The sequence below is a fragment of the Piliocolobus tephrosceles genome, chromosome 19 (assembly GCF_002776525.5).
Source record: "Piliocolobus tephrosceles isolate RC106 chromosome 19, ASM277652v3, whole genome shotgun sequence".
Classification (NCBI taxonomy): domain Eukaryota; kingdom Metazoa; phylum Chordata; class Mammalia; order Primates; family Cercopithecidae; genus Piliocolobus; species Piliocolobus tephrosceles.
Window position 1 is genome coordinate 181,587 of NC_045452.1, and position 10,366 is coordinate 191,952.

At 45.5% G+C, this 10,366-nt stretch overlaps 1 protein-coding gene across 6 annotated transcripts in view; it reads left to right on the plus strand.

The window, feature by feature from the left end:
* Positions 1-103: 103 nt before the first annotated feature.
* Positions 104-10,366, plus strand: part of PI4KA (phosphatidylinositol 4-kinase alpha) — a 151,996-nt gene continuing 141,733 nt past the window's right edge. For 3 of the 6 annotated variants that reach the window (XR_003307106.2, XR_002727871.3, XR_002727872.3), the window contains exon 1: positions 105-348. Coding sequence is in view for 1 of the 6 variants with exons in the window: in XM_023197967.3 (XP_023053735.1) it covers positions 124-348 (225 nt within the window). In the remaining 5 variants the exon portion in view is untranslated. Of the gene's footprint in view, positions 349-10,366 lie in introns of all 6 variants that reach the window. The other 3 variants (XR_002727873.2, XR_002727874.2, XM_023197967.3) reach the window with 2 other exon arrangements.

Sequence of the window (10,366 nt, forward strand, 5' to 3'; positions counted from 1 at the left end):
CACGTCCGGCTCGCGCAACTGCAGCCTCTGTCCATCCCTCTCTCCCCTGCAGCGGTGGGCCCGCCCCGCAGCCACGCCCTATCTAGGGTCGGTAACTGAGAGGTCACGTGGCGGGAAAGCCGGATGCGCCTACGCCTGCGCCCTGAGGTCGGGCGCTCGCTGGCCGGGAACGGGGAGCCGGCGGGGAGCGCCGCGGCGCGTGAGGTGATGGCGGCGGCCCCGGCCCGCGGAGGCGGAGGCGGCGGCGGCGGCGGCTCCGGCTCCTGCGCCTCGCGGGGTTTCTATTTCAACACGGTCCTGTCACTGGCCCGCTCCCTGGCAGTGCAGAGACCAGCATCCTTGGAGAAGGTAATGTCGGCGGGCTCGGCCGCGGGCTGACAGGAGGAGGGGCTGGGATGGCGAAGCGTGGAGGCGGGACGAGGGTCGGTGGGAGGCCGACGCTGGGCTCGCAGGCAGCCTGTGCGGGAGGGGGCGTCTGAGCGGAGGGATCTAGCTGAGGAAGGAGGCCTCAGAGGGAGGGGCTGGTGAAGAGAGAGGGACCGTGGGGGAGGGGTCGGCGGGGCCTGCTGGGCCGCTGCAGGTGGGAGGTCGTGGGATGGGTGTCGGGGGGACGTGAGCTGCTGGCCCAGGGAGCATCTTGTGACATCGCAGGGGTGGAGACTGGATCGCGGGTGTCAGTGAGGAGCAGTGGGATGAGCCGAGGACCAGGGGTCAAGACCTGGGGCTTTGCTTGCGATTTCAGCTGCTTTTTATTCCGCGACCTTGGGAAGATGCCTTTCTCGTAAAATGGGGATGCTTTTATCTGCTTTGCCGGCTTCACCGGACTGCGGTGGCTAGAAGACGAAACACTGTGTTGAAAGTGCTTTCTCACTGTAAACCAACTGCGCAGTGTTGTTCTACGAGGCTGGGGGCGTTAGATTGGGTAAAAGATTGTGCGTTTGCAGAAGGGACAGTGGCAGGAAAGGGAGAGTGAACTGTCAGTGGGCAGAGAAGTGAACTCGGGATTGCTTCAGAAGAGAAAGATGAAGTCGTGCTGGAGCAATCCTCATCTTGGGAGAAAGGTGAAAGGCAACTCAGTGGTGTGCCTTGAGATCTGGAAGGAGACAGGTTTTAGAGTTAAACCTAAATTTGTTCCCTGCGCTGGCACTTACCGTGTCTTCTTGGGTAAATTACTTCAACTTTTAGAGCTTCTGTATCGTTACCTGTAAGATGAGGTTGGAGGTTGTTCTTGCGAATTAAATGAGTTCTAGCATAAAGCATCTTCACGGGGCTGGGCACAGAGTGGGTGAGCAGTAAATGTCAGCTTTGCCCATCAGTGTGTGATGAGACTCAGCACAATGTTTAGCCCCTAAAGGATGGAATTATTTTCCCACTCAACTTTTTGGCAGATGGAAAGAGGATGTTTTCCGACAAGATAAGAGGACAGTGGTGCCCGGAGACCAGCCTGCTGCAGTTGGGAGTGGTTTTGTGGCTCTCTGCTGATGGGTGAAGCTGAAAGGCTATTTTAGGCACTTTTGGCAGAGTGACCTGGTCCTTGGCCTTGTCGGTTCTCATATTTGATTTTATCACGCACCTTCAGGGTGAGGAGGTCCTGGCAAATTGGTGCTAACCTGACTTCTAGCTAAAGAGGGAGTGCAATGCAATGGAAAGGACATGAGTTTGGAAAATAGGACCTCTGAATTTAAATCCTGTATCACTTTCTTGCACTAGTGTGACTCTAGACAGGTCAGTTCCCTTCTCTGATACTTTGTTATCTTCTGTCAATACAAGATAGTACTTCGTAGAAGCATTGTGAAGATCAACAGAAAGGCATGTGGGTATCTAATGTATGATCACTGTTATTAGATAGTCTGACTAATGGAGCATAGTGCTGTTTTACTAAATCAAACTCATGCTAGCTAGTCAGCACATTCACTTCTTAGCAGGAGAGCCAACAAGTATATCTTATGTGTGATTGCTGGATTCTGGGAGAAGAGAATGCAGGAAATTGGATGATCTTTGAGAAGCTGGTCCTGCAGCTCCAGCAGTGGTAGCACACTTTCCATTCAGTAACTCAGAAAACGGCACCTTGAGTTCAATTTGCCTTCTTCAGCCATGTTCACCAGTCATGAGAACGTTGTGTAATTGCAACATTCTTAGCTTTGTAGTAATAACTGCTTCAGTTGTCAAGACTATATTTTATGGTCGGGCGTGGTGGCTCATGCCTGTAATCCCAGCACTTTGGGAGGCCGAGACAGGCAGATCACTTGAGGTTGGAGTTCGAGACCAGCCTGGCCAACATGGTGAAACCCTGTCTCTACTAAAACTACAAAATTAGCTGGGCGTGGTGGTGCATGCCTGTAATCCCAGCTACTTGGGAGGCTGAGGCAGGAGAATCGCTTGAACCTGAGAGGCGGAGGTTGCAGTGAGCCAAGATTGCGCCTTTGCACTCCAGCCTGGGCGACAAGAGCGAAACTCCATCTCAAAAAAAAAAAAATATATATTTTGCAAGGAACACAGCCATAGCCGCAGGTTGGCAGCTCCCTAATGCCTCTTACTTTAGGAAGTACTTCAGTCTCATTGGCAACATTTACCAATCACTTTTTTGTTGTACCTGATTTCCTTCTGGGAATCTGATTGCTAGGCTTGTGCCTAAATTAAAAACTTAGGGTGCTGATTCTCTAATGGACTTTACTGGGCACAAACTTTGCATGCATGTATTCAATATTTTGCTACTGTAGCAAGGAGCAAGCTTGATGTATATCCTCAGAGGAGGGAGAGAACAGAAGGAAGCCTGTGCATGGGTTTCTACAGGCAGCCCTGACGTGCTTTTAGTGACACTTGAGGTCTTTTCCCATTGCTGATATCCATTCACTGTGAAAAATGTAGCCATGAATACAGCTATATACATGTGGGCAGTCTGGGAGATCCCTGAAGCAACTTATTTCGTAGAGGAGGCTTCTGTCAGTGGCTGAACCCATTAAGTATATGTGAATTCCTCTTATCCTCATCTAAGATCTTGCAATTTGATTATGCTAGGGATCATTGTTAATATATAGTCCTATAATATGTGTCTTACTACATTCCTCTATTTTAAAGCAATTCACAAAAAGCCTTTAGCATTCCCAAGGAAAAGTTTCTTGTTCTTAAGAGTAAAGGAATTTTAGAGGACGCACCTGAAATAATAAAGACGGAGACTTAACGGGGGGAGATGTGTGTTAAAACCCAATCCCCTCCCTTCTCTCTTCCCTCTTCCCCTTCTCTTTGCTTCTATTTTTTTTTTCTTTTCTTTCTTCCTGAGAGATTGGAGGACTGTGTGGGGCTTGATCTAGATGAAGTTGACCTGGGGAAGGCTAAGTTTGCAGAACCAGACCTTACATCTCAGCTCAGACATTGGTAACTCAGGCAGCCCTGACATGGTTTTTGTGACACTTGAGGTACATTAATGACATAACCTTCCCTACCTTTGTCTCTCTACATGCCACAGTTGTGTTTACTTACTCTAGTCGCTTACTCTAATCCCAGTCTGTGAAACCAAGCCTATTACTGCTCTGTGGACTTTACTTTAGAAAAAAATTACCTTAGGCTGGGCGCAGTGACTCACGCCCGTAATCCCAGCACTTTGGGAGGCTGAGGCAGTCTGATCGCTTGAGGTCAGGAATTCGAGACCAGCCTGGCCAACATGATGAAACCCCGTCTCTACTAAAAATACAAAAATTAGCCGGGCATGGTGGCGGGCATCTGTAATCCCAACTACTTGGGAGGCTGAGACCAGGGAATTGCTTGAACCCAGGAGGTGGAGGTTGCAGTGAGCTGAGATCTCACCACTGTATTCTGGCTTGGGTGACAAAGGGAGACTCCGTCTCAAAAAAAAAAAATTACTTTCGACTAGACCAGTTAAATCAGAAGCAGTGTTAATTTGATTGCTCAAGTGAAAAGCAGCAAGTCAACCTTGCTACAAGTCTGCCATCTACTCTTTTTTTTCCCTCTTTCCTTTAATAAACCAATGAAATCCCATCTACTTTTTTTTTTTTTTTTTTTTTAAATAGAGATGGGGGTCTCACTATCTTGCCCAAGCTGGTCTCAAACTCCAGGGCTTAAGGGATCCTCCTGCCTTCGCCTCCCAAAGTGCTGGAATTATAGGCATAAGCTACCCCAACCTGACCAAGATCCCATCTACTCTCATATTTCAGGTCTGATGACTAGACTCCTGCCATGTTCCCATAGCCAAAGCCAGGACCCTTGAGCATCTGTTCTGATCCATGTCTGAGCTTTGAGCTTTTCCTGCTAGGCTATGCTTTAGACTGGGGTCCCACCCCCAGGATTGGAACCCACCTCAGAGGACACTCTCTCTGTGAAGCCCATTGAACCAAGTCCTACCCAGTGCTCAGCCCCTCTCCCTCTGGGAGAAAGATAAGAAGAAAAAAATAGACAAGAAAGAAAGTGAGGCTTTTCAACATTGGGATCTCCATATACAGTTGGCTTCCAGACTCCTCCTTCCTGATTTCTATCTGCCCGCTAGTCTCTAGTCTCGTTCTGCCTTCCTGGTTCTCACCTGTCTTCAGAATGTTGCTGAGCCACCCCTACCAAACTTCCCCCTGGCTCTGCCTGGCTAATCTTCCTTTGCATCAGGGAAGTTCAGTGGCCTGTTTTCTGTCTCTCCTTTGTAGGCCTGTGTTAAACCAGTGAACCCTCGATCCTGGGATACCAAGAGTCATGGGCAGAGCTTCTGTTCCTCTCCCCACCCTTAGGAGGCTTTGATCAGAGCCCTTTTTCCATGTCCTAAAATGTTCTCTTTGTTTTCTTCAGTTAGAAAGCCAGAATCCTGAGGTGTTGTAGCTAACTATTGATCTGATTTTTGAAAGAAAATAGAGACGGGGTCTCACCATTTTGCCCAGGCTGGTCTCAAATTTCTGGGCTCAAGTGATTCTCTTGCCTTGGCCACCCAAAGTGCTGGGATTATAGGCGTGAGCTGCTGCACCCAGCCTGATCTGATGTTTAAATGGCACTGTGGCATTAGGGACAGGCTGAACCCTTCTTGGTGGACATATTTGCTCCATAAGATGAGTTAATTCTAATCTGTAGTTAGAAGAATATGTGGCTTGGTGCTTAGGGTAGTGGGCTTTCTGGAGTTCACGGTTATTCAGTGTGTACTTTAGAGTGGTCTGCCATGGAGTAAAAATCATAGTGTTGGCATTTTTTCAGCATCAGGAAGCTGAGAATTTCCCATCCTCTTTCCCTTTCCTTTGTGAGACTATGTTAAGAACAGCCATCTGTAGAGTGAGAGGAGAGAGAGAATGAGGGTCAGCGGAGGGTATACATGTTGCCAGAATCATTATTATTAGGTCAACTCTAAAATATTTTAAGAAGAAATTGGAAGAAGAAAAAATCTTTACCTGTAATCATACCATATTAACTGTTAGTTTGCTAGACTGCCATAACAGAGTACCACAGACTGGCTTAAACAACACAGATGTATTTCCTCCTCATTCTGGAAGCTAGAAGTTCAAGACGAAGGTGTCAGCAATGTTGATTTCTTCTGAGGTCCCTTTCTCCCTCTGTCTTCACGTAGCCTTCCCTCAGTGCCCTCCTGCGTCACCAGCTGTTTGCCTCCCCAGGGGGCAGAAATGTTCTATTTCTTACTCCTTACTGCAGATTCTCTTTTCTGCTGTCTGTGTTTGCAATTTGCACTCATTGGAGATGTAGTTGCCTCTAATCTTTCTCACCAGCAGCTATTTCCATCATTGACGTCAGTTGCTGAAATTTATGCATTTTATCTTCCTGATTGCTTATTTATATTTCTATTTTTGTATTTGCTTCTGTCGTATATGTTGGCATACTGGAGAAATACTTGGCCTTTCATGAACATTGCCAAGTCGGCCAGAACACTACTTTCATTTGTGTGGTAAACTGACAAATACAGGCTTGAGGCGGAAATCCTCAGGTCTCACTTGTGTTTGTTTATTGAGTCCTGAGAGGCTCTGTCTCTGCTGCAGAGCCATTCTCTTTTCCTGAATGTTTTTCTGTGTTTCAAGCTGGTCTGGAAGCCTGGATTCAGGATAGCCAAGGCGGCTGGCCAGGCACAGTGGCTCATGCCTGTAATCTCAGCACTTTCGGAAGCCAAGGCAGGCAGATCACCTGAGGTCAGGAGTTTGAGACCAGCCTGGCCCACATGGCGCAACCCTGTCTCTACTAAAAATACAAAAATTAGAAGGGCATGGTGGTATAGACCTGTAATCCCAGCTTCTTGGGAGGCTAAGGCAGGAGAATTGCTTGAACCCGGGAAGTGGTGTGGTGAGCCGAGATTGCGCCACTGCACTCCAGCCTGGGCAACAGAGCAAGACTCCAATTCAAAAAAAAGATAACCAAGGCTATGCTATTATAAAAGCTACAGATGGCACCATCCATTCATATGATAAATCTTTGGGGGTTTGCTGTGTTGCAGGCACTGTGCTAGGCACTGGCATTAGAGGGGTGGATAAATAGACATTAAAAAAAATAGAGGTAGGGTCTCACTGTGTTGCTCAAGCTGGTCTCAAATTCCAGGACTCAAACTGTCTGTCCACTTCGGCCTCGCAAAGTACTGGGATTATAGGCATGAGCCACTGTGCCTGGCCTAGACATTTTTAAAAATTAAAATTACATTTTTTTGGAGATAGTTTTGCTTTTTCACCCAGGCTGGAGTGCAGTGACATAATCGTAACTTACTACCACCTTGAATTCCTGGGTTTGAGGGATCCTCCTGCCTCAGCCTCCCAAGTAGTTGGGACTACAGGTGTGCACATCATACCTGGCTAAGTAAAAAAAATACATTTTTTTAGAGATGGGGTCTTACTATCTTAAGAACAGGCTTATCTGAAACCGTGGGCTCAAGTGATCCACTCACCTCAGCCTCTCAAATCTCAAATGCTGAGATTGTAGGCATGAGTCACTGTACCCAGCCAAAATTTAAAAAAATTTTAATGAGTATTTATAGTCCCAGGGACCTATTGGGACTCCTTCAGTGTGCACCACCACAGTCAGCTAATTTTTTGTATTTTAGTAGAGACGGGGTTCCAGGCTAGTCTTGAACTCCTGGCCTCAAGTGATTCACCCGCCTTGGCCTCCCAAAGTGCTGGTGTTAACAGGCAAGCCACTGTACCTGGCCTGAGCGTTTAGATTTTTGTTGTCTTCCTTTAGGGAATGTTGGGCTTTGTTCTGGTAGGTAGTTGCTGTCATTTAATTTGATCCTTCTGAGGCTAGGTGTTTCAATAGTGCTTTCTTGAGATATAATTCACATACCATAAAACTTACCCATTTAAAATGTACAATTCATCATTTTTAGTGTATTCACAGAGTTGTCCATCACCATGATCATTTTTAGGTCATTTTCTTTGCCCTCAAAAGAAATCTTGCTGTTACCCTCCAGCCCTACACCCCATCCCTAGGCAACCACTAGTTTACTTTCTATCTCTGTAGATTTATTCTGAACATTTTATAGAAATAGAATTATATAAGATGTGGTTCTTTGTGACTGGTTTCTTTTACTTGGCATATTTTCAAGGTTCATCCGTGTTGTAGCATCTCATTATTTTTATTACTGAATAATGTTTATATGCATATACCACATTTTATCCATTCATTAGTAGGTGGATGTTTGGATTGTTTCTACATTTTGACTATTATAAATAATGCTGCTATGGAAATTCATGTACAAGTATTTCTGTAGACGTATTTTCATTTGTCTTGGGTCTTTAACTAGATATGGAATTGCTGGACCATACAGTAACTCTAGGTTGAACCTTTGGAGGAAGTCCAGACTGTTTTCCAAAGTTACTACATCATTTGCATTCCCACCAACAGTGTACAGAAAGCTTGTTTTCTGTACGTTGTCACCAACACTCTGCTTTGTCTGTCTTTCCAATTATAGCCATCCTAGTGGATGTGAAGTGGGAACTTATTATTCTGTTGTGGATATGCATTTGCCTGATGGTTAATGATGTTGAGCCAGCCTATTCTATCCTAGAAGAGCCACTCTTTTTGGGTATTTGTAGATCTCCTTTGGAGATATATCTATTCAGATCCTTTGTCCATCTTTAAATTGTAGTATTTGTTTTTTTATTAAGTTGTAATAGTTCTTTATGTATTTTAGATACAAGTGTCTTAATAAGAGATATGATTTGCAAATATTTTCTCCCATTCTGTGGGCTTTTTCACTTTCTTCATGGTGTTCTTTGAAGCACAAAAGTTTTAAATTTCCATGATGTCCATTTTGTCATTTTTTTTTCTTTTGTCCCTTGTGCTTTTGGTGTTGTATCTAAGAAACCATTGTCTAATTCCAAGGTCACAAAGACTTACACCTGTGTTTTTTGTTAGCAGTTTTGTAATTTAGCTCTTACATTTGAGTTTTTGATCCATTTTGAGTTAAGTTTTTGTTTGATATGAGATGGGAGTCCACTTTCTTTTGCATGTGAATATCCACTTGTCTCAGCACGATTTCTTGGAAAGACTATTCTTTTTTCCACTGAGGGGTCCTGGAACCCTTGTCAGAAATCAGTTGACTGTAAGTGTGAGGGTTTATTTGGTCTATGTGTCTTTCCTGATGCTGACTCGTGTACTGTTTTGATTACTTTACCTTTGTAGCAAGTTTTGAAATTGGGAAGAATGAGTCCTTCACCTTTGTTCTTCCTTTTCAAGATTGTTTTTGCTATTCTGGGTCCCTGGAATTACCATGGGAATTTTAGGGTTAGCTTGTTAGTTTCTGCAAAGAACTCACCTAGGGTTTTGGTAGGGATGGTGTTGAATCTGTAGGTCAGTTTGGACTGTATTGCTGTATTGTCCTTTTTTTTTTTGAGGTGGAGTCTCTCTCAGTCACCCAGGCTGGAGTGCAGTGGCCCAATCTCAGCTCACTGCAACCTCCGCCTCCTGGGTTCAAGCATTTCTCCTGCCTCTGCCTCCCAGGTAGCTGGGACTACAGGTGTGCACAACCATGCCCGGCTAATTTTTGTATTTTTAGTAGAGACAGGGTTTTGCCTTGTTGGCCAGGCTGGTCTTGAACTCTTGACCTTAGGTGATCCACCCACCTTGGCCGCCCAAAGTGCTGGGATTGTAGGTGTGAGCCACTGTGCTCGGCCTATATTGCCATCTAAACAATGGTAACTGTTTTGATCTATGAACGTGGGATGCCTTTCCATTTATTTAGGTTTTCTTTACTTTCAACAATGTTTCTTAGTTTTGCACTTCTTTTGTTTTTATTCATAAGTTACTTTTTTTTTTGATGCTATTTTAAATGAAATTGTTCTACTTTTTTTTTTTTTTTGAAACAGGGTCTCACTATCACTCAAGCTAGAGAGCAGTGGTATGCAGTGGTATTATCACAGCTTACTATAGCCTGGACCTCCCAGGCTTAAGCAGTCCTCCCACCTCAGCCTCTGAAGTAGCTGGGACTACAGGCACAAGCCACCATGGCCTGGCTAGTTTTTGTAGAAACTGGATTTCACCATGTACTCCAGGTTGGTCTCGGGTTTCATCATGTACCCCAGGCTGGTCTTTGAACTCGTGGGCTCAAGCAGTCCACCCACTTCAGCCTCCCAAAGTGTTGAGATTACAGGCCTGAGCCACTGCAGCCAGCCTCCTGGCTAATTTCTAAAATTTTTTGTAGACAGAGTCTTACTATGTTGCCCAGACTGGTCTCAAACTCCTGGGCTCAAGCGATCCTCCTGCCTCAGCCTCCCAAAGTGCTGGGATTATTACAGTTGTTTTTCTTTTTAGATTTTTATTTATTCATTTTTCTTCAACTGTTATTTTAGGTTCATGTTCAGGATGTGCAGGTTTGTTAAATGTGTGCCATGGTGGTTTGCTGCACAGATCATCTCATCACTTATGTATCGAGCCCAGCATCCATTAGCTATTACTTTTTTTTTTCTTTGAGATGGAGTCTTGCTCTGTTGCCCAGTCTGGAGTGCAGTGGCGTGATCTCGGCTCACTGCAACCTCCGCCTCGTCTGTTCAAGTGATTCCCCTGCCTCAGCCTCCTGGGTAGCTGGGATTACAGGTGTGCGACACTACACCCAGCTAATTTTTTTGTATTTTTAGTAGAGACGGGGGTTTCATCATGTTGGTCAGGCTGGTCTCGAACTACTGACCTCATGATCCACCTGCCACAGCTTCCCAAAGTGCTGGGATTACAGTCGTGAGCCACCACGCCTGGCTCCCCCCACCCCCCCTTTTTTTTTTTTTTAGCCTGCACTGTTGCCTAGGCTGAAATACATTGGGGCAATCTCAGTTCACTGCAACCTCTGCCTCCCAGGTTCTAGCAATTCTCCTGCCTCAGCCTCCTGATTAGTTGGGTCTACAGACGCACGCCACCACGCCTGGCTAATTTTTGTGTTTTTTTTTTTTTTTTTTTT